The sequence below is a fragment of the Ambystoma mexicanum genome, chromosome 6q (genome assembly GCF_040938575.1).
Source record: "Ambystoma mexicanum isolate Mex_15411 chromosome 6q, UKY_AmexF1_1, whole genome shotgun sequence".
Classification (NCBI taxonomy): Eukaryota; Metazoa; Chordata; class Amphibia; order Caudata; family Ambystomatidae; genus Ambystoma; species Ambystoma mexicanum.
In genome coordinates, this window is record NC_090937.1 from 1,670,839,230 (window position 1) to 1,670,863,852 (window position 24,623).

Below are 24,623 nucleotides of genomic sequence, written 5' to 3' on the forward strand. Positions count from 1 at the left end.
CGGGATGTGTTTTCCCTTGGTCCAACATGCGCGGTCCGAGGGTCCGTTTTAGATGGTCTGCTTTTCGGTCCTGCAACCGGTAGTCTAGCTGCACGACCAGATTTATGAATTCGGTAGTGTCTCTGGGCGGATCAACCATCTGGGCTAAGACGTCCTTTAATTCACCTCGTAAGCCTCGATAGAATAACATGGTTCTTTTGTTTTCTGGCCACCTAGCTTCGGCAACCTGTCTGTTGAAGGTAGCAATGTATGTTAACAAGTCCTGATTCCCCTGTCGGAGGGATAAGAGTTCACTGTCTACTGCTTGTTCCTGGGTATGGCGAGCAAAACGTTTTTCCATTTGTCTTTGGAACCCCCAAAAACCATGTAATAGAGGATCGTCATGGGTCACCAACGGCACTGACCAATCTGCTGCACTACCACTTAGGTATGATAAGACAAAAGCTACCCGAGCTTGGTCGTTTGGAAATGCTCCAGGCCTACAAAGAAAATTAAGGCGACACTGATTGATGAATGCCGCATACTTCCGTGGGTCGCCTGAGAACCTTTCTGGTGGTGCCAGGGGAACTGTTCCAGGTAACGTGATCTGTACTGGAGTGGGGGTAGTAGATGGTAAGGTGGGGTTTTGCATCAGTGGACTGCTCCCAGGCAGAGGAGTCTGCCCTGCTTGTAATTGCAGGATCTGCCTACTGATCTCCGTACGATCTTTGGTCACTAGCAAGTCCCTCGGGAGAGCATTAGTCTCTTGTCGGGCAGAATGAACCTCAACACGAAGCTCTCCTTGTAACTGGGCCAATTGGTCCATTTCTGATGTCTCCATGGCGCCCAGGTGGATTTGTTATGGTAGGCTTCGCTTTCTGTTACGCTCTCCTGGTATCCACAGGGACGCCACCCAGCCGGGTTTCTCGCTGGTATACTTCTCAATGATGTTGTTGTATGTAGACGGGTAGCGAGCATTGTAGTCTGCCTTTGCTCTGTTATTTGCATGTCTCCTTGGGCCATCTCAGATGTTTGTCGAGTTTTTTGGGGTTGTGGGATCATGCTGGTCGGTGCCTTGCCGAGTGGTTTGGAACTTCTTATTATTTCTGTTGTCTTTTCTGACTTCCTTGTCTTTCTTGTGGTGAGGCACGATGCATGGGTTGTGGCGAGGCATGATGCATGGGTTGTGTTCCTTAGTGGGCGTCCTTTCTGTTGGTGTTTTTCCTGGTCTTTTGGGTTTAGTCTTTGCTGTTTGTGGTTTGCTGTTGCTTGTTGTGGGTAGTTGAGACTTCGGTTGATGGGACTTTGTGGTTCCATTTGTTTATTGCTTCTTTCTTTTTTGGATAGTATCTGTTTGTTTTTCTTTTGGGTTTTTTATCCTGGAGGTACTTTTGATTATGGTTGTTGATTATTGGATATTGCGCAAAGCAAACATGAATACAGTGTGAAGGAGTACATGTCAATACTGCCATATATTGGTGCAGTCATGTTAGGGAGAATTCTCATTTCTGTGCTAATTCCCTTCAACCTTAGAGACCTCCAGCTCTTTTGCTGGAATGTAGGACTTACTTTTTAATTTTAACCCAGGAGTGAGTGAGACATTTTTCCCACTCCCCCATGTGTTTTGACCTGAATTGGATTATGTGTTTTCACTGTTTTTCGAGTCTGACAAACTCTATAGGCATCTACTTTTTGTATGGTGACACACAGCAACTTCAGTGCAGTGTCACTGAGAAATCATTTAGATTTCTCATACAGTTTAAAATACCTTTTCTTGTATGAACTACTGTTCCCAAGGATAGTAAAGTGAAATTGACTTTACTTACCTTTTTTCTTTGTGGGTCCAGTTTACACCATCTTATGTGGAGTGCTGGGGGTTTACCTAGTAGCCCCTTATCCTACATTCTCATATAACATGTTTGTTACCCTCCCTACTTTTAAATGGCTGGTGGCAGTGGTTTAATTTAAATTTTACCTACCATTGTGTTTTTCTACCGCAGGCTGAATCCCTGACCGCAGTATAGCACCCATCGGAGACCATTTTATCAAAATGGCCCCCCGTCGTCTTTTTTCGCCATTTTCTGTTTGTGAGGTCTTTCTTGGGTTTTACTCTGTGTGTCGAAACAGAATGGAACCCTTTGTTTGTCTTTGTCCTTTTTCAGGGCTTCAGCCCTGAAGCCCGCCTCTGGCTCTAGTGTGTCTGGATGGACCGGATGTGAGGGAGGGTCCCGAAACTCCCCTGTCCTTTGTCTCTAGGAATGCCTCAATGCAGCTAGTCCTGATTGGCTGGCTGGCTGGCTGGCTGGTTAGCTAGCCTTTCAGGACAGCCACCCTGCTGTGTGATTGACAGCCTAGGCTGTGCATGAATGGGAGAAACCTGCTTAAAAGGCGAGGGTTTTGGGACTAGAGGCAGAGTCGACCACTGGGAGAAACACCCGACGAAGAAACCATGAACGAAGCTTGCTGTGTCCTCCTGGACCATTGAATTGCCCGGTGAAGCCCTGCTGCTGTTCTGAAACGCCAATTCGACAGAGAAGCTCCATAATGGACGACTTCTCCCCTTGGGTTAGTGGGACCAACTAACCCAGAGACCAACTCCACTGGACCATCTTCACTGTCTGGCTGTTCTTCTTCATTGCTGCAAAAACCGAGTGCCAGGGGTCGAGTAATCCCTTAGTCGAGTGAAACGTCTGAAATCCGGCTAGAAGCTCCCGTAGTCTCCTAAGGACCCTCCAGAAGCAGGACGACCAGAGTTTGAGTCCCCACATCAGAGTGCAGAACCCAAGGAGTGAAGGAAGCCCCACAGGTATCCCAGATCCGCGATGGTGCTATTTACTAAGCGATGAAACTGCGCAGTGCAGCTGAACCGAGAAGTGCCCGTAGCTGGCAACAACCCCCCCCCCCCCCCCAAGTACTACCGCAGGAGCCCTACAGATGTCCTCCCTCTTCTCCCCATGACTGAGGCTAAGGAACACGGGGTCCGCATCGCTGTAGCAGAACAGAATCCAGCTGGATCAGTCTGCTTTAAACCAGATGTACTGTTTAGACTTGGGGTACTTAGTCTTGTAGCCGTGCTCTTCTCAGTTGGGAATTGCTGTGGCTACTTTTATAGTTGATTCCAACTCTGTTTTCACAGCTTAACAGCTTGTGACCCTACAAGTAATTTTCTAACACACTCTCTTACTTTGTGCAAGACTTTTGATTATAAGTGCCTCAGCTTCATAGACTGTTTCTGTCTTGGCTCCCTGCAGACTCTTCTAGCCCATTGACCTTGATATTTTTTGTCCCTCATAGGTGGTAACTTGTTTTAGACTGTTAATGCTGGGAAAGGCTTGTCTAGATTTCATTGGCAGATTTAGTTTTCCTCGCATATACTGAGAACCTCAGTTCTCTTTTAACCCTTTTCCTTCCTTTAAGCTTTCCTTTCTGCAACCTCAGAGTCCGCAAATTATACATTACTGTCCTTGTGATTGAAGGCACCTCAGGGTGTATGAATTGTGTAAGGAGCATAGCCATAGATTATCCACTAACTTGCTCCGATTCTGAAAAGTAATTTTAAAGTATATTTACATTGTTACATGAATTGCCTTTCTAAAGAATTATTGTATGTTAATTAAATAACTAGTTATAACTGAAACCTTGATTGTAAGTGTTACATGCCTACTTGTATTTACGGATTTCATTTGTACAGCTCACATTTACTCCTCTTAAGATAGGCCTGGCTACTCAGTCATACTAACTACCTGTGTAGTACAGACCTATACCAAAAGGTGGGTTACCTAATACAGAGAAGATGAGTGTTGTGTGTGAGACTACACCAATTCTTACCTAACAAATCAGCATGAAAATGTATTGATTGTGAGGGTGCTGGGTTCCTGCGTTTGACTGGGATGGCAAAGGATTCTCATCCAGGGGGTGCATGCAATGTTTAGGCCTCTTTCATCCACTTTGGCCCAACAAAGTCTCAAGCTTTACCCATGCCACATTGGGGATTGTGAGTGTGCTGGGTGCCTGTTTTTGACTGGGATGGCAAAGGATTCTCGCCCATGGGGTGCATGCTATGTTTAGGCCTCTGGCTTCCACTTTGGCCCAACATTGTCTCAAGATTTGGGGGGTCATTAAGCATAAGTGCAACTCAGCAAAAGTGGAATGACAATCTTTATTGGTCCGCGCTTCACAAGAAAACACCAGGAGGTTGAGGGAGAGATTGGAGTCACAAGCAGACCCTCACATTAAGGGTAGAACCCTTGGCAACAACAAAAGAACTTGTGACTCAAAAACTACAGCTTTCTTGGAGAGTCAGAAAACGTTAACACATGTCCTCGTTCAACATCAAACTCATCACGGATGAAAGACAATAATGTGAACCGATCTAAAGCAATTGCATATTTTAATTATTATTTCATATAAATACAACAGGCATACTAAATACAGAAAATGGTATATATATCCTCTCGTGGACAACACAAGCATATTCCTAATCCACAAAGAGAGATTGAGCACAGAGCATCAACGTGCACTACTGATGCAGCAAAATTCCACATATAGGTCCCAAAAGTAGGGGCCTAGATGGTTAAGTGGTTTATACACTGTGATAATACATGATAACATTAATTTCCTTGCTTAACCACTCAACATCATACGTACCATACACACTCATTCATGAATGATTATTCATTCATACACAATCAATACATTTAAACAATCATAAAAAAAACAAGCCCAACATGTTTCTTTCCTTTAGCGGGTGATTCCCTAGAAATTCATCAGGGGCAGAAAAAGTGGACTCATTGCATGGTAGCAGTGACCAGAGTCTTATGCTCCCAATGTTTAATTATTCACTTTAAAGATTAAATACTTTGTTTCATAGATATTCCGATCTTTGTATTCTGGAAAATCTAGGTAGAGGACTTCAAGCGATATCTTCTCCTGCAAGAAAGCGGTACAAACGAACAGTATATCAATTTCTGTTCATGGTTATGTGTAGTACACCCATACTAATATCACTGACACATTACGAATATTGTGCCTAGTTTATCAAAGCTTGCAATTAGCTCTGTTCATACAGTTTCAAAAGATGGTACACATGGCTCAGGTCCCCATCCCCCTAAATGTCACAGCGCCTAAGGAATGGCTAGATATATAAACATTGGGGTGAATAGAGAAAGAGAAATCAATCATGCGACCCCACAAGCAATTATGTGGCAGGGGCCCAAAAGAAAACAGTGAATCAACAAGAAAACGGAGAACGGGAAAAGGAAAAGAGCTGAAATTCCAAAAATTAACAGTTATCGGTCTCTAATCCGACCCAGCAAGTCTTACACTGAGTTCTAATTGTGCTCGCTCCCATGTGGAATATTTCAATTCGAAAGAACCCTTACTACACAACAGTGAGATCTTAACCTTCCAGTAATTCAATAGAAAGCCTTGTTGGCTCACCAGAGTATCTGATGTCTGCTCCTTGACAAGCTCAGGGATATTCGCTTTCCATTGTTATATAGGGTGCACCTTTTAGGAGGTTACCCACTGGCTCTCTGCATATGGCTTCCAAAAGGGTTCAAACCAGGGTACAGGAGCACCATTCACTCATATAGAACGTCAGCTATACAGCTTGTTCCAATTCTGAAATAAATATAACAGGAGTTCTTCAATAGGGAGCTCAAAATAACAATGTGAAGACAGAAGTAAAAGCTCTGCCTAATGGTCTGGAAAGTTGTGTAACGTAACAGCTTACCCACAAGCGTGTTGGAAAGAGATCCCTTAGATAGAACGCAACCTTCTGACTCGTGTCTTGACAGGCGAGGTATCGCGTACCGATGAAAAATAAAGCTTGCGCTGTCTCCGACTTGCTCACACCTCATCAGTGTGCCTTATTGTGCAAAAACTATATGGGAAAATATACTGCATTACAAGAACATATGGTTCCTTGGTGTTGTTGAAATGCAACAGGAATACCTTTTTATATCCGTTCCTATAAGTGTATTTATTTCAGATGTGTCAGTGGGATCAGGGAAGTAAACGACTGGTTAACTCGTCCCTAGTTATAAATAGCCTTCAACAATCTGACTAGTTCTTCAGTTATTCATTCAGTAAATGTAGTTTCCTCAACTTGTGTGGAGAGTGAAAAGGGGTAGCGTATGGGAAACTAAATTCTCCGTGCAGCTCCTGACTCGAGGAAAAGAACTTCACTTACCTCCTAAATTGATCTATAACAAATCCAGGATCCCAAACTGCTATGTTGCGAGTCGCGTAGCATCGGGTATCAGTCCCTGCCGGATTCAGAACAGCCTCTATATGAGTTGTGTACCGGAGCGCATTTAAATACTTCCGGGTGCCACCATATATCATATCGGCCCTTCGGAATTCCCACTCTACTTCACTGTCACGTGACCAAAAGGTATGATGTGACAGAATCGCTTGAGCGTCAGCATTCCTAATGGATACCGCTGCCGCCATGCTGCGCTTGCCTTCCGTACTCCAGACCACCTCAATCACCGTGCCCACAAGCCAAAGTCAGGCAGAAGAAAAGGCCAAAGTGTGCACGCCAGGTAACAACCTCAAATGGGCCACAGAAGATAAAAACATGTAGGCACCACCCTTTGTTGGATAGTTTGTATGGGTACTTGTGTTTTAGTGTCAACAACTCCTGTAGATGAAGACGAGACGGCACATTAGACCCTGATGTGGCTTCCCGACAGTAATTATAGGAACTATGTTACCCAGTCAAATTTTTCATTGAGACCGTTCGACATGCTTTTAGTCAAAAAAAATGAATTCACGTTCTTTTTTTGACGGAGCAATTCTATCTCGGTTGGCATCATTGCTAGGGTTTAATTTGTAGATCACCGACCAGGAAAGATCCTGTATCTGGTGAATGCTCTCTACCCAATGATCTACCAATGGGGCGTTTTTGGTCTGGTTTTTTAAGCAACTCCGATGTTTGCCTATGCGCAACTTTACTTTTCTCTCTGTTTTCCCTACATATAATTTATTGCACGGGCACCATATCACATAAATTACCCAGCTGGTATTACAGTTTGTTAGTCTTCTGTAACCAGGGGGTTTTTAGACCAATATCTATAGAAATACTTTTCTTTGTGAATGCACAGCATGTACAAGACCCGCACGGGAAATGACCCTTAGGTGCCTGAAGACTCCGAAGTTGTGTCAGTGTGGGGGGAGTTGTTGATCTCAGTATAATGTTGTTTCGAGTTATTGATTCCTTGATATTGCGACTTCGTTTGAAAGCTATGATCGGTCTCTCAGTTGGGTTGGAGCCCTTTTCCAACAGCTCCCAATGTTTGCAAATGAGACGTTTGATGGTGTTAGACGTGTGGCTATAAGTGTTGACAAACACCAAAGGGTCATCTTTGATCTTATCGCATCTTTGCTGTTTGTATTGGAGAAGGGAATCTCTATTATTATTTTCAGCTCTCTTCCGAGTGGTATTGACAATGTTATTAGGATAGCCTCACTTCAGGAGGCGTGTCTGCATATTATTGGCTTCTGTTTTGTAATTGCCTCTTCTTGAACTATTTCTCTTCAATCTCAGAAACTGTCCCAGAGGAAGATTATCCCGTCCGTATGTGCTTGGGATGAAAACTATCATAGTGTAAAACAGAGTTCTTATCGGTTGGTTTGTTAAATGGTTTTACAAAACGTTTTTTTAAGGTGTTATCTGACATGATGGTAATGTCCAAAAAATCAACCGTCTGATTACTATATGATGATGTGAATTTTAAGAACACATTCTGTTGATTCAGCCATTTCAGAAACTCATCCAGTTCTGTCGTACCTCTCCAGATGACAAAGATGTCGTCAATGTACCAACGCCATAACCTGATATTGTTCTGGTAGGGATTGGTGTTTGTCATTATTGTTCCAGTTTCAAAGAACTCCATATACAGATTAGCTATACTAGGTGCTAGTGTGGCCCCCATGGCTGTGCCCTGAATTTGTTTGAAGAAGTTTCCATTGAAATGGAAATAATTCTCTGTCGGGGCCATTTCGGCGCACCATAAAATGAATGATATGGGTGTCTTGATGGTTATATGGTCCTTCAAAAGTTTATCCTCCAACATTTCAAGTGAGGCCTGTTGCGGTATACTAGTGTAAAGAGCTGTCATATCTAGACTCAATAGTAATTCCATTTGTGAGTCAAAAGGTATACCCTCTACCTCCACAATAATCTGTGTTGTATCCTGAACATACGAGGCCATGTTCTTCACTAGTGGTTGTAGAAATTTGTCTGCAAAGCGAGACGAGGGTTCTAAGATTGAAATCACACTGGATACAATTGGTCTTCCTGGAGGTTGAGTTAAGGATTTGTGGATTTTAGGAAGCACATAAAATTGGGGGATTATGGGTTTATCCTTCACCAAAAAGTCTGCTTCTTTCCTGGTTATCCACCCTCTTTCTTCAGCTTTTATGATTTTATTAGTGATGGCTTTAGTCAATTTTGGCGTTGGGTCGTCTTCAAGAGGTTGGTAGCATGCAAGATCCAATAATTGTCGATTGCATTCCAGTATGTAGTCCTCCCGATTTAGGAGGACTATTGCACCCCTCTTATCCGCTTTACGGATAACTATTCCTTGATTGTTCAGAAGGTTATTCATTGCTCGAGTCTCCGCAGTACTTGTATTATGGAACGTTGTTTTCTTGTAGGTTTCTTTAAGGACCCTATCTTCAAAGACTCTAGCTTCAGGACTGTGTGTAGCACTGGGGGCACACAAATTAGATTTGTTCTGGAGGCCTGATTCAGAAGATTCTGTTTCGCAGGCATTATTCGGAACAAAATGATGTAAGTGGATTTTGCTCAACAATTGATGAAATTCTAGTTGAAATTTGAGTGGATTGTGTAGATTTGTATACACAAAACCTATACCCCTTTCGAGTAATCTCATTTGGATCTGTGTGGGTATGTATGAGGAAAGATTTACACAATGCCTGCATACTCCTCGTCACTCTGGGTTCTAGGTCCCAGGCCTCCGGACTCAGTTCTAAAAAAGATTGTGCATTGCCGGATTGCCTCTCATTTGGCCTCTATTGGAGTTATTCCTTCCTCTAGAGTTATTGCCTCTGTTTTGCTTGCGGTAGTTAGTTCTTCCACGATTCGTTGGTGCAGAGCCATAGGTGCTACCATCGCTTGAACTGAACGAGGTATTGGCAAAGCCGACTTTCTTTCCTCTGACCGCGAGCACTGTTGGAAGTAGAGGCTGCTACTTGGCGTTCCTGTTGGTAATTCTCTTGAGTGCACGGGAATGTTTTTTCGTGGCTAAAATTCACGAGATCTTTATTCATTCTTCGTACACGTTCCTTTACGGAATCCTCTTTGAATGCTAGCATTTCGGTCATTAGATTGTCTAGTTGTTTCTTATACAGTTCTAATGGAACCGCCTTTTTGATTTCCTCTTCTAGAGTTCTTAAGTCAACTAGGATCTTCTCGGTCATTTCGGTGGCTGTGTCGATTATAAGGATCAGCCAGTCACGGCCGCATTTATTGGCAACATAGCTCCATTTTAGGATGAAGTTGGGGTTATCCAGGAAGAGCCTCAGCTCATTGCGTACCACTAAACCTTGTGGCAAGGTCCCTTTCCGTAAATATTCCAACATAATTGAACCGTGCAACTCCGTCCTGATCAGACGTTTTTAAGATTACTTGGATCATCCCATCTTGTGATGTTGATCGTGGTCTGCGCATCATCCTACAAACTCTGATGTTCTGAAGTAATCAGTAAGGCATCCGCAAATCATCAAGAACAAACATGTTTCATGGCAATGCTCTTGAAGTAATCAGCAGGTCATCCCAGAATCGGTCCCAAATCATGAGGGACAAACTTGCAATCTCTTGAAGTGATCAGCAAGTCATCCTAAACGCATCACGAACAATGTTTTTTCTAAAATAGGGATGATGTTAGTGTATTTACTAAGTCATCCTAAGCTTGTCCTCAAATCATCGCCCACCATTCTGAGATATTTTCTTATGACTTTAACAGCGTGATGACGTCTGATGATGTGGGAATGACTTCTAGTGTAGTTCGATGATCATCAGATGACCCCAGGATGGTCTCTAAAGTCATCCTTTTAGGGCAGGGCCGTGTGTCACCTTCATGCATAATGTTGAACATTGCTGTGCCCAGTCCTGCATTTGTCACCTTTCCTGCAAAAGCTGAACTGTGCTGTGCCATCTGCAGCCTCTACCTCCTGCCCCTGCTCCTCCTCATCCCTGCCACTTCCCTCCTTGCCCCATCCTCTGCTATCACTCTCCTCATCTTCTACTCCTGTATGTTGATGGATAGTCCCCCTTCAGTTTTTCAACCCCCCACCACACCACGCCATGTTCCTCTCCCCCACCCCCTCCTCTTTTGTTTTCAGTGCTCTTACACTATCTGAAATGTCATCAGGTCTAGTACGAGTTTCATACATTTTCTGATATGAGAACATGTCACTCCAATGGGACAACTCCTAATTGAAGTTTCATGAAAATTGTAATTAATGGTGAGTCAAAAAGAGAGCCATTCAATTCTTATTCATAGTGTTGATTTCACACTTCTTTACTTAAAACCAGTTTTTCATAAACAAATTGTCTTGCTCTTTGTGTTATCTTCACACCAATCTGCTTTCACAACTTTTATTTAGTTGTCCATAAACACATTTACTTTCTCAACACGTGTTTCCCCATTGCCAGTTACAATGGTTCATCAGGAGAAAAGAAATAGTTTCTGTATGTAGAAAAACAAAGAAAAAAGCAAATAAAAGGTTTTTACTTTAGTTTAGTAAGACAAAAAGAACATCATAATTAGTTGGTATTATGTCTGAAAAAAATGTAGGTATTGATCTCTTATCAATGGACTCACCCTATTTATATGACTGTTTTTTTGGCGTATCCTAGAACCAGTGTCTATATCCAAAGGGATATACCTTGTATAGGCCACTTCAAATAAGCAATGATATGGTTTGTAGTTAAGTGCCAATGACTGTAGGGAAGAGAAAAGAAAACTTCTCTTAATAAATTCAGTTAAAGGACTGAGGAAAAAATCTCTCTCATTCTGTGGTTTGGAGAAAGTCGAATCTGTTAGAAACTAAGGTTCTTAACTTCTAGTTTGACCTTACCTTAATTTAAGATTGTCCTTCCATCTTCTAAAAAAATCTCGCTATGCCATGGTAAGCTGTACGTGCATCCTCGGCTGCTTTCGCATTGAAATGCAGCCGAAACGCGCTATTTATAGCGTGCTCATTGCAGTGTAACTTCATCACGTCACACGCAACGTTAATGTGCGTGCCGCGATGACGTCATCACGCTAGCACGCTTTTGCCGCTAGCCGCGGCCATTTTAGAGCATGTTACATGCTTAAATGATCGCGAAGAGAAAACCATTACTGATGTTAATAGCAGTAATAGCTGATATTTAAATGCCAGTTAATTGATATGTACTGATAATGGCAACATTCAGCCTTAAAAGTATTTTAAATTGTAGTTTGAGTATTACGGCTATTTTTTGGGTTATTATTGAGGCGAGTAAAATAACAAGGTTAGAAATATCCTCAGTTTATCTGATTAGAAAAATATCATTAATGATGTAATTTTAGTATCCAATTGAGTAAAGAGTTAGTAGTACGAGAGTTTATTTGCCCATTCTTAATGTCTCAAGGCCTTGTAAGTATGTTCATTGTATTTTACCCTTGCTCCCTCCCCCGCCTTGAAGCGCTTTGAAACATGTTGTGTATAGGCGCTATATAAATAAAACATATCATACAGATATCTTATTCGGCTTTATATCCAGTGGGACCTAAAACCAGTCTTCATGGTCTCTTGTTCAACTTTAAGTCAACCTCTATCCAGACTCTAGTAACTGCCAGTGTTAAAGCTAAACCTTGGCCATGTACACATCTCCACCAGGAGGTTTCCTTTAAATTATCATCAATCTTTGACATGATTTCTGTAAACTATCTTATATGTCTGAAAACACGGGGCAAGAAGTTAATACGTGCCTTGCTGTTTCAAGCATTTCTACAGTTGCTATGTGGAACAATAGCCAGGATGCTGCCAATTTGATTCTCCAGCTCCAAGAGTACATCCCCCTCCCCAGCTCATGGAAGCTTCTCTCAGAAGGTCTCCTGTGAACAGGGCTTCAGAGGCAGCTCTGACACAACAAAGCCAGCCTGGCACCAGGTCCATCACTGAAGTCCCTTTAAAGCCAACAGGCATGTGAAGAAACAGAGTTAGAGTATCCAGAGAGGGAAGATGGACCTGGAGAGGAATTTAATTGAGAGCGGGGGGGCAGTCAATCGGGTGGCTTGGATCGCGTGCTGAAAGCAGCCATCGCAGCCCGCATTCCATGCCACCGGAGGACCAGTTTCCCCTGCCCCCCTCCACCCCTCCGTCCCTGTTTCTTTTTCTATTTGATTTTTTTCACCATTCCTCCAACCTCTATTAAAAGTCCATATTTTCATAGAACCTTGATTAGGCATTCTTTTATTTTGAAATCGTTGTACTTAAGCTTGTATTGCTTTTGTTATCATCTCACACCCCGCCTGAAGACATAGTCTACGCTTCCACATAAGGGGAAGGAGGGTGTGGTGTACCTTTCGAGCTGTGCCTGTTTCATCTTTATGCTTGGGATCACTGATGGTTTAGTACTAGTGTGGGGCTGAGTAGGTGGTTTAGCCACTACTCCTCCCAGTCCAATATTGAAACGACTGAAATCGAGACATATACATGTAGCCATAAAACTGCAGCACACTTTCAGCACAACTACAATACTCATTGGGGACTCTTAACGTTAAAGTATGAGTGCGGGTGAATTAAGGTTGGATTGTGATTTCAGCATTTACTTGTGAAACTATTGTTTCTTGTGATTACTCTTGTTCTAATAGTTGTTTCCAACTTATGAGATTTTAGGACAATGTAAAATATTTTGTCATACTTCAGTAGAGTTTAAAGCAGAATGTTAATCTTGCTAGTTCTCCCCGGCATAGATTCCTGGAGGTAGGTTTCATAGGACTGTACAGGCACTTATGAGAAGGGCTGCTATACTTTAAATGGGGCAGCACTAGACTGTACCTGCACTGCCCAGGAGGGCTGTAAGGCTTTTAATGTGACCGCGCTATCGTTTCTCAGGAGGACGGGTAAAGCTTTAAAGTGGGCATATTGGCACCTCTGTGCAGTCTGCTGTACTTTTTTATAAAAGACTTAATGGGTCTGCTGTTTAAGAACAATGTATTTATTGGCATGCCTACTAAATGTATAGCCCTGCGAAGAACTACTCCTGTACTACAAAGGCAAGGCTACAATTCATTTATGGAGGCACTAAAGACTTTTCTCAACGGTTTTACCAATTATTTCATGAAAAATATCTTCAGTGGGACAATAGCAGCACTTCTTCCCTGGCTGATGTGCCTTTAATGAGATGGTATTCACGCTCTTTAGAAGCACTACCATAGAATTCCTGTAATGGAGAATTCCTGGCAATTAGCTTCTGCACTACTCAGCAGGATGGCTATTATTGTAAAGAGGCATAAGCAACAATTCTCACCAGAGTAATTGACCAGGGCCTTTTCTAATTTACTGCGGCAATGTCTCAAAAGCCCCATGCTGCCTAGATTTTAGGTTAGACAAGTATTGTTATTGCACCGCCTGTATGACAGTAGTTGGTCATGTTGTCATTTCCAGTGAAATAACATGGTGCAGCATTGGGATAGAAAGATAAACATGGCCAGCTGCTGTATGTATTTCATGTCATTTTCTTTTACAGCTGTCTCCTCCAGGGTGAGTCCTTTGCTGAGGACCGGTCCCTTCATATTCGCTGGCATCACAGATGTGCTTGCATGGATCCTGCTGTGCCGTTTATTTGTTCAACGCTGAGTTGCTATTTGGACATCTGGATAGAGGCGATATTTAACCCAAGTAGATGCCTACATGCATGGCCTTTGTGTAAAACAGGGAAATCCTCTAAGCCCCAACATGATGGAACATAAGCAGAGCCTGAAACCTCCTACACGAAGCTGTGTGACACCACAGGATCACATGGACCAGTTTACTCAGACTGGAAAGCACCACTCCCAGCTGAAGCTCATAAAACAATCACAGAGCCGTAACCAAGGAAGCAAACTACTCAAGATGGAGCCTGAGGAGGATCTGAGAGCATTCCTGGTGGCTTTTGAGCGTGAAGCAGTGGCGTCTTTGTGGCCTAAGATGCAGTGGATGACGCACCTGGCTCCCTTGCTTTCTGGAGAGGCTCTAGCAGTTTTTCAAGCTCTGCCCCATGATGTAGCTAATGACTATGACCGAATAAAAGATGCCTTTCACGAACATCTGTGCTTAAATGAAGAGGGCTATCGGAAAATGTTCCGCAGCCTGACTTTCACTGCAAGAAAACGGCCACAGAGCGTGGCCTCCCAGCTCCTGGACTGGGCCAAGCAATGGCTGCGACCAGAATACCGCAGTCCTGCAGAGATCGTCGAGCTCATCGTGGTGGAGCAGTTCACCCAGATCCTGCCGGCAGATGCCGGGGAATGGCTAAGTCATTACCAAGTGCAGTCTCTAGAGCTTGCCATCCAACTGATTGAGGACTACCTGTCTAGAGAAGACAAAACACCTGCATCAGAATATGTCGATTGTGATGTGCAGACATCGCCTTACGAGGAGGACCTCCTGCCTGAAGGTATGATGGGTCTTTGGGACACTGGGGGTAGATGGGAATGTAGTGTCTCTCTCTCTCTCTCTCTCTCTCTCTCTCTCTCTCTCTCTCTCTCTCTCTCTCTCTCTCTCTCTCTCTCTCTCTCTCTCTCTCTCTCTCTCTCTCTCTCTCTCTCTCTCTCTCTCTCTCTCTCTCTCTCTCTCTCTCTCTCTCTCTCTCTCTCTCTCTCTCTCTCTCTCTCTCTCTCTCTCTCTCTCTCTCTCTCTCTCTCTCTCTCTCTCTCTCTCTCTCTCTCGCGCGCCCAGCGCCAGCGCCAGCCGGGTGATGGTATATAGCACACGTGACAGATGACGGGTGTAGATGGACACAGTAAAATGCTTTGCTTTATGCCTTTAAGCAGCACCGTAACAGTCTCTGACGTCCCTGGTCTCTGCGACCACCGTGCGGGTGTGCCTCACTAGTAAAGGGGGAAGTCGGGAAGGGAAGTTGGTCCCCCAGGAAAGACTTCAACCCTTATGAGAGAAAACAATAGGTTGAAATAGTCGCACAGTGACACTAGGATAGGCGGACAACTAGAATGTTTACTGATAAGACAATGTTTGAGGCAGGGACCCAGCAGTTTCTATTTAATATATAAAAATGCACACCAATATTGAATAGTATAACCTAAAACATATACCTAAGCAAACAGCTGCATAAAAAAATATTAGAAAGATAAAAATCTTTAATATTACAATCCAAGTGTCATTACTTGGCAGACAGCCTAGCCAGGACTGCCTGGACGTGCCACTTTAGCCATGATGGTTCTTTGGTGCATGGTCTCAAGTCGCTTGGCCATGTGTGCTGGGCATCCATGGGCTGTGTATGTCAGCAGCAGCCCGGGTTGCTCTGAGGTTGTGTGGGGCCTCTGCAACCCCTAAATCATGTCTACCTATGCCAGGGGCGGCCCAGATTTTGTAGCACTTGTACCACTTGTAGCAAAAATTTGCATGGGACATGGTCTTCTCATATGTCACGGCACACACCTTTTTATAGGAGTACTAAATCCCTTCTTAACCCTACCTACCTGTAGGCAGCTAAGGGAAGTCATAAACCATGATTTTCCTCGCAGGGTGTTTTACTCTCGCACTTTCCACCAAGGCTCATTTATCTGCCTGACTGCTGGTCAGTACGTGTGTGTTTCCTTATTGTGGCTTTTAGCCTTTTATACATCATATTCTCTGCCCACCGCTCCCCCCGCCTACACATTCATCTTCTTCACCAATTCTGACTTGTTTCCCTGTCCTGCTCCTGTCTTTCATCCTGCCCTCCACTTTGTGATGGGACCCTGCAGCCCTTTTAAGACACCTTTCAAGGGCAGCCTCTGCCCGGGCAACCCTTGGCTAAGGGCCACAAGGCAAAGGGCAGCTCCCAGTCCGTGTTTGCCTGTGTTAGCCTGGGAAGCCTGTCGCCATCAACCAGCAGCGATTGATAAGATAAGTGTGTTCTGGGTGCACACGTATGTTAGCCAGCTAGCAATTTGTTTTTCAATCGCCGCTGTGTGCCAATTCTAGGTGGTTCTCCATTTACAGCTGTGTCTCAAATGTAGGTGATTTTTCCCACTTCCCAGATATCTGAAATCTAAGCATATTCTATCTGCTGCTGTGTCTCAAGTTTAGGTGCAGGGGTGGTTATTGCAGCATACCAAAAGGTACGACCGGGGAAGGGATATGGAACCCAGTTAGTCAGAACAGTGGGGGTACGAAAGGGTACTGCCACTAACCAACCATACTAGAAACTCACCCTTCTTCATACACCTTCTCAAACTCTGAACTAAATACAACCATACATCAGCAACACAACAAACCACACGCACAACACCACAACAATGAAACAAACCACATGTGCTTTTGCACCGTTATTACCGGACCGGCATACTAAGAGTCTGCAGGCGGGTGCCGTCCAGCCGCAGAGTTTCACAGAAGCACCAGCACCGTTGTTAATGGTGCTTGTGCTTCCATGGTCCCCATTCCCATGGGAGTCCTAGAGGACTCCCATGGGAATGGTGATTAACATTTACCGGCGCCTGACTTCTTGGAATGCCAGGGTCGTAATCCCCCGGTGATTCCGGCAAGCCAGGCGCAAGTAAATATTGAAAGTCTGGCGGCAACCCTCCGGCAGCGCCGGCAGGTTTACCGCCGGACTTGTAATGAGGCCAATGTCTCTTTATCTACTCTCCAGATGGTACCCTCACTTCCCTCTCCAAGGAGGTACCTTTCTGTATTTGTTGTAATATACTCTTTCTCTTAAAATGTTAATCCTTTGTTTTCCAAGTACTTTCTTGGTTTCGCACATTCCTATTCTCCTGTCCAGTGCCCCTCTTTTCCCATTCCCCTTGCTTCACTCTCACTCTGTTCCTAAACAATCTCTTCACCTCTCTCAAAACACTCAAAAGGTCTCTCCTGTCTCATGGTCTCTTCCCAGTTTCTAGATGGTACCTTTCTCTTTACTCTCCAAGATAGCATGCTCTTGCCCAGTAACTCTCTCTCTCTAACAAGACCGACCCTTCTGTACTTTTCCATGCTTTTCCAATCTTACCTCTCACCAGAGCTCTCCCTGTAGTACTCCATCTCCACACCATTTTCTTGGACCCATCTCATTCCTGTCTCATTCCTGGTCTTCCAAGGTCTGCTGCTCTTTTCTGGTCAGCTCTCTCCATATCAGATTTCCACTAACAAGGTCTCCTCAGCTGAGAAATCCCAGGTCCTTCTGTCTTCTTCCCTCCAGCCAACCACAGAACTTACACTCTCTGACTTGGCTGATTGGGTTTTAAAGGATCCCTGCTCCTCCCTTTGGGTGTTCTCTATGGTGTTGTGTTCCAGCTGTACTCTCGTATGATGGGTTTCACTTGTGTGGTGTGAGATGTTTCCCTGCCTTTGGGCCATGTGATTGGGGTCAGGTGATCTCTCTGGTGGCTTCCCTGAAGTAAGATAAGGGTGAGCCACCATTTTGCATTTAAAGCTGACCTGGAGGGTGTTTTTTTTAAAAAAATGTATTTTATTTGTTTATTTTTACCCGCCTACCTTCTGTGGGGTTGTCTGCCCTTCTCTGAGTCCCTCTTCAAGGACAGCGTATGTTTCATTTATACAGCGACTCTCTGGGAAATGGGAAAAGGAATAGATACATTTGATCTTTGTGCCATGTGTTTGTGTCTGTGAAATTGTAATTTGTAACCATTCTCACATTTGCCAGAGCGGGGGAAGAATGTAAGATATATTTACCCCTTGACCGAGAGCAACGTATTTATTTACCTTTGTTCGTCAGAAAGGGAAATCACTGCGGCCTCAGACACCCAGAAACTCTCAACCTTCATTCCAGTAGCCACTCCATTATTTGCATGAAGCACACCCAGTGAATTCTAGAAGCGTGACAGTTGGTCTGGCTAGTGGAAGCTTCCAGCTCTCCCCTTCCTGCCTCGAGGGCTCTATTTAACAAGCGTTTTCATGCATGTGGGGATTTGGGTTTTGCAATGTGAAAGGCACCCACCCTCAGAAAGGCTGCCTTGTCCCAACATGGCCTCTTTCCCATTTACCAGTTCTGCATATCTACTGGATTCCAATTGCAGATAGACTTTCCGTGAGGCGTGGCAGTGGCTTGGCTCTCTTCATAATTAGGACCCTCTGCACAGGCACATGGGCCTTGCTGTCTCCAGATTACCTCTGGAAAGGCTTTAGTTTTAGATAGTTTTACTTGCCTACACATAAACGTCTACACAAAAGGAGACATCCAAATTCTACATGGACCACTGCCTCATATCTTATCTACTCTACAGGCAGGTTGTATACAGAGTCCCTCCTTTACCTTGGTGGCTAAGTTGGTTTGGCTGTGGGGACAGGGGTGTGAGACTTATTTTTTCTCCCCTCCTCCATTTCTTATGATGTCCCACCAGCATTCAATCTTCATACAACCATCTCTTGGCACTGACACTCATGTCAGGAGGCTCAACACAACCAGATCATTGCAAGTACTGCTAGTGAGGATGCTGGGGATATTGTCGCGTCTAGCACGCACTTGTGCGTGCAAAGAGGTTGGACCGTGTAGCGGGGACAGAATCGGATAATTTAAAAGCTACAATGCAGGTCTCACTCCATTCAGTAGATTGCTGCAGAGCTAGATATTCTGATACTCTGCATGCACAAGGAGGTTTTTGACTAATAATTTGCCATGTATCTCTGTCAAAATAACTGTTTTCTATTTGACCCCTTTTAGGGATTACTTTCGTGAAATCTGAGTACCAGTCGAATACAGAAGAGAAGGCGGAATGGCCTGTCCGCGACACCTGTGATTCTGTAGCCAGTGAAAGAATCAAAGACTCTGATGGGCTGAGGAAGGTATTCCTTGACTCCAGGACACCAATTAAGTTGGAGAAAGAGGACCTGGCAATCTGGGATCATCGGGGCTCTGATGAAAGAGAGAGAATTAAAAAAGAGGAGTCACATTCTGTATGGCACCATCAGGACTCTGAGAAAAGAGAGAGAAGCAAAGAGGCAGAGTCACTGTCTGCCTTCGATCATCGTGCGTGTGAGAAGAAAAGGAGTTCTCGGACCACAAGTAAGATGGATGCGCTGGTTATAGCTGGAGAAGGTGGGAGGAGACTGGGTAGCAATTGGGAACAAATAGGTTTGCTGGCGAGTACATTACAGCGTGAACACCACTGTTATAGAGAATAAAAATGTGTTGTTAATTCTGAAGCACTGGTGAGAAGGGTTAGGTAGCCTCCTGAGCTGTGTACAGTATGTGTTAACTCTTAGGATGCCTAAGAAATGGTTAACCTTTTACAATACCAAGATGTGATCTTCCATTTAAGGTGCCACACACATTAGCTATTTCTTATAGATCTCAAGATATGTGTAATATTTGAACTTTTTGTGGTGCTGTGAAATGCGTAGCCTCTTAAGTTTCCCAATTTATAATGTATTATTTATGTTTGGCCACATGCATCGAGGTTCGCTCAGAACCCAATGAGATGTTGCTAAAGGTGGGGTGTCCAATATATGGATAAACTTAGCACCTTAAAATATGCATAACCTCTTGATGTTCCCGAGAAACCGGTCACACTTTAGGGTTCTTGAAGACTGTTTCTACACCTTTACTCGGTACTCCCCTTTTATTGCATATTCGTTCCCTGGTGCCCCTCGGTGCAATTGTTGTTTTTACAAGGGAGCTTCATGCCTTCTTCCCATGCTTCTGACTGCTGTTTGGACCTCATATCCGTCTCCGGTCTGTGCTCTGCCCATCCGTTCTTCTGATCATCTTCTCTATTGTTCCTCCTCCTATTTTATCTTCTTTAGCTGGTTCTGGGGAACTCGCCTGTTTCCATCGCAATCTCTGTGCTTTTAAAACACCCCTATTTATTTCATCCTGCATTTCTGCTCTTCCCTCTCATTACACATTCTCTGCCCTCTTTGCAGAGGAAGCTGCAACTTCTCTTTCCTCATCCCTTTCCTATCCTGCTTCTTTTTTCTCTCCCTCCCACAACCCGCCTCAGCCTTGATTGTCTTCCCATCCCCGCACAATGTGGCGAGCTCTGGTGCAAGTCGTGAGTCTGATTGCCTTTCTTTTTCATCCTATCACTCTCTTCTTCATGCTAAGTGTAACTATTCCTCTAAACGTCTGCATGCCCAATCTGCTTACCCGGCATCTTTTTCAATCTGTTTCTCGTCTCCTAACACCGCCTACCCCTGATCATGCCCTCCACTATACACTTACTGCTTCTGACTTTGCAATATATGTTTCCACCAAAGTCGTTTCTCTTCGTGCTGCCATAGTTCCCTCAACTTTCGCTCTGGCTCCTTCTTCCCCCACCTCCTTAATCTTTTAATTTTCCCCCATTACTAATCTGGAGATGCCTTCTGACTCGTTCCCATCTCACTGGTTCACCCTCTGATCCTATTCCATCTTGTCTTCTTCCTAAAGTTTATCCTTCTCTTGTCTTTTATCTTACCACTCTCCTTAATACCTCTCTTTTCACATCGATCTTTCCTTCTTGCTTTAAGCATTCTTCTATTCTTGGGGGGCGTGGCTAAATGGGCGCGTGAGAGGACGCGTCCGTGATGAGCACCCAAGATCCGACATTGATCCTCTGAAAAAAACGAAGTTTCCAGCGGACAATGCAAGCCGGCAAGATAGCTATGGGTGCATGAACACCTGGTGCATGCTCAGAGCATGGAGGGGCCCGATTGGAAGCAGGGGCGGGAAGTTTCAGCCAGACATGAGAAGCGGGGTGCCCACGGCTCAGATACTGGCAAGATGGCGAATTTGGACAAAGGGTCATAAACTGACCGCAGTGCCGTACCGGGAACACTGGCTGGAGCGGCGGTGTTTAAGCCCGCCACTACCGCATGTGACAAGCGATGCCCAGCCTGTGGGCTAACTAGTGGTCCCAGCCGGTGGGGGGGTCCTGCAGGACCAAGAGGCAGACATCGTAACCCGCAGCGGACGCAGGAGGAACAAGGGTCCCTGTCGACTCGGACCACAGGACGCTGTACTGGGCTGAGACAGACGCCTCTGAATGCGCTGCTGCCGGCGGACGCGGTGGGCGAACCGGCTGGCGCCGTGCGCCTGGAGCCCCGCTACTGGTTCGGGAGCCCCTGGAGGAGCGGCGACCCCTGTAGGGCCCGGACTCGAAGGGGCTGGTAGTAGGAGAGGACGCCGGCCCGCACCGATATGCGGACGACTACCAGGAGATACCGGAGCATCCCTCGCACGGCTGCTACGGGCCCCACAGTGAACAGAACATACAGGGGCTAGGATCGGCCTCCCCCGGACCCGACACTCCTGGAAACTGGTCAGTGAAAGTGCGAGAGGGCCTGGAGAGGAGAACCCCACAGGATCCTGCAGACAACGGGAGCGCCCTGTGGGGCTGTACCCGCGTGCTGCACCCGACTTGAGCGCAGGAACGCGCACCCAGACCCGGACATTAGTGTGGGCATAAGCCCCCAGCGGGACACGACTCCTGCGCTGACCGGGCAGGAGCCTGGGGGCCGCACTGGCACTGGGGGACCGACCGGGGCAGGAGCCTGGGTCTTGTAAAGGAAGATTGCAACCACAGGTGCACGTGGGAGGACACAGTCCACTCTGGAAGTGAGATAAATGGACCGGATACCCCGGATACGATCATGCTGGGCCCTGACACTATGGGAAACTTAGCACACTCAAAAAGAGGGCTGCACGCTGTGGATTCAGCCCACTTGTCCCTGACGCACCAAGATGTCCAATAAACCCCTCAGCCAGAAAAGCAAGCAGCCCACACTGGACGATTTTGCCAGAATGCCACCAGGGGCTGAAGGGGCCAGGAAGAAAGACAAGACCCCCAACGAGGGCCCTGGCCCTATGGGCAACCAGGAGGTACAAGAGGCGATCGCAGACCTGAAGGTGGCCTGGGAGACCAAATTGGGCCTAGCAATGGATGAACTGAAAGCCGTGCTTGAGCTCAAGGTAGGAGCAGTGCAGGAGGACGTAAACCTTCTCCGGCAAGATGTAAGGTCATTAGCTGAGCGCACGGGGTCCCTGGAAAAAGGTGGCCCCGAACATGGCGGCCTGCACGGCTCATAAATCAGAACTTCACGCCCTAGTGCAACGTGTGGGCAACCTGGAGAACAGGGTGGAGGAGGCGGAGGGACGCGCCCGAAGAAACAATATTCGCATTGTCGGATTGCCGGAAGGTGCTGAGGGAACTAGCCCCACCAAATTCATCGAGTCCATGCTTCTGCAGGAGATACCCGGGGGTGCCCTATCCCAGGGGTTGGCCGTAGAGAGGGCGCACAGGGCCCTGATGAGGAAGCCGCTGCCAGGGAATCCCCCTAGGCCGGTGATCGCCAAGATCCTAAATTACCAAGACCGAGAAAAAATCTTCGATCTTTCGGAAGGGAGTTACAATACAGAGGGGGGCTACGCATATAACGGCATACCCAGACTATACCTTGCAGGTACAGCGTAACCGTATGAACTTTGGGTCGGTGAAAAGAAGATTGCGGGAAGACGACCACAAGTACATGCTGCTCTATCCAGCTAAACTGAAGGTATTCCACAATAGCAGAACCTTGTTTTTCTACACTCCTGAGGACGCCATTGGATGGCTGGACGCGCAGAGCTGCCCCCAGGAATCGGATATCCAGGAAAACGAAGGCGAAGATAAGTAACACGTGTTTGGAGCTTCCTGGTGCTGTAGCTAGTGACAATGGGACTTGAATATAACATTGTATATGACTGGCGGGGGAACATGCCTGGAGCCACAGTTATAAATACGATGCGGGGGCACTGCAAACTTTGATGTTAACAGGGGAGCTACACGGATCCTGACCTCATAACCCCATAACGAGAAGTTTAGTTAGGTCACTGGCAGTCCGGTGACAGCCTGCTGGGCTCTGGGCCTGGGTTTCTAGGGAAGAGCCAAACGCGGGGGGCCTGAGATCCAGGGATGGAGCTGGGCATTAGTTGTGGTTGGGGCCGAGGTTGGGGGCAAGGGTGGGGAGGGCTGCGGGGGTGTGCAGTGGTTTGAAGTTGGGGAACCGGGAATTGGATGGGAGGGTAAAGGGTAACAAGCCAAAACGTGAATCTTAACAGGCGGGATAATAGGCGGAGAAGGAGGGCGGAACACTGTAGTTATGGCGCCAGGGTGCCTTGGAGTGGTCACCTGGAACGTCCGGGGCCTAAACAGCTATCTGAAACGAAACAAGGTGATGATGTATCTGAAAAGGATGAGGATCGATATAGCGTTGTTACAGGAGACCCACCTCACTAGGGAGAAACTAGAGGTGGTCAAGAAGAAATGGTGGGGTGCATGGGGGGAGCCACATATTCGGCCTATGCTAGAGGAGTTCTTACTTGGTTGGCAACGCATGTACCATTTCAGCTGCTCCAGGTCATGGCGGTACCAGACAGCAGACTGCTTGTTATATAAGGGATATTAGAAAACCAGGAAGTGTGTATTGTGAATTTGTACGCCCCTAACCAGGACACAGCGGCCTACTTTAGGACGCTATATAGCAAAATGAGCCCCCTGCTGGGTGGCGGGATCCTATGGGGCGGAGACTTTACTGCGTGCTTAACCCTAAGGTACACAGATCGGATGGTAAAATAGACAAAGCCACCCCAGCAGCAAGGGTGCTACAGGCCCTCCTGAGAGACTTTGACCTAGCTGATGTCTGGAGGCTGCTGCATCCTGTAGATGGGCAATACTTGCACTATACGGCACCGCACGACCTTCACACAAGACTGGACTACGTGTTCACCTCCACGAAGCTGGCAGAAGAGATTGAAGGCGCGGAATATAAAGCCAGGGTGCTCTCGGACCACTCCCCCCTGGTGCTGGAGTGGCGACACCAGCCCCCAAGGGCGCGGATCCCCACCTGGAGGCTCAGGGCCGAGGCTCTGCAGGACCCAGGATTCCTGCAGGACTTAAGAGAGGCGATCATTGAGTACTTTGAGATCAATACTGGCAGCGTTAGCTCCATGAAAACCGCGTGGGCGGCGTTCAAGGTGGTTTTGCGGGGGGTCGCCATATCGAAATCTAGGGGGCTCCAAGGGGGCCTAGAGCAGGAGTTGAGTGGAATTGAAGAGGAGCTGGAGGAAATGACGCGCAGAGGGGGCACCTCTAATGATGATAGAGATAAGATAAGGCAGCTACAACAAGCTAGCGGGGAATGCTGGGACAGGCTATGTAATATAAGCTATAAGAAATACGTGTAAAGACAGCATGCGGGAGGAGATAAGCCAGGCAGGTTGCTTGCCTGGCTATACAAGAGCGAGACGCTGCGATCCGGGAAATTGAAAGGGATGGAGGGCGGACCCAGAATACCCAGGAGGGGGTGAATGAAGAGTTCCTGAAATATTACAAACACCTCTATGAGGACCCAGGCGGTCCGAGAGACCATGCAATCCAGGAAACGCTGGAGGACGTGGGCCTACCCACCCTAGACGATGCAGAACATGCAGACCTGGATGCCCCTATTACAATGGAAGAACT

General features: G+C 46.1%; 1 protein-coding gene across 2 annotated transcripts in view; it reads left to right on the top strand.

Moving 5' to 3' along the window:
* LOC138517021 (zinc finger protein 483-like) overlaps window positions 1-24,623 on the top strand; it is a 166,653-nt gene that overhangs the window by 38,988 nt on the left and 103,042 nt on the right. For both annotated transcript variants that reach the window (XM_069632530.1, XM_069632529.1), the window contains exons 2-3: window positions 13,733-14,641; window positions 18,866-19,207. In XM_069632530.1, the coding sequence (XP_069488631.1) occupies window positions 13,897-14,641; window positions 18,866-19,207 (1,087 nt within the window). In that variant the 5' untranslated portion in view covers window positions 13,733-13,896. The remainder of the gene's footprint in view (window positions 1-13,732; window positions 14,642-18,865; window positions 19,208-24,623) is intronic.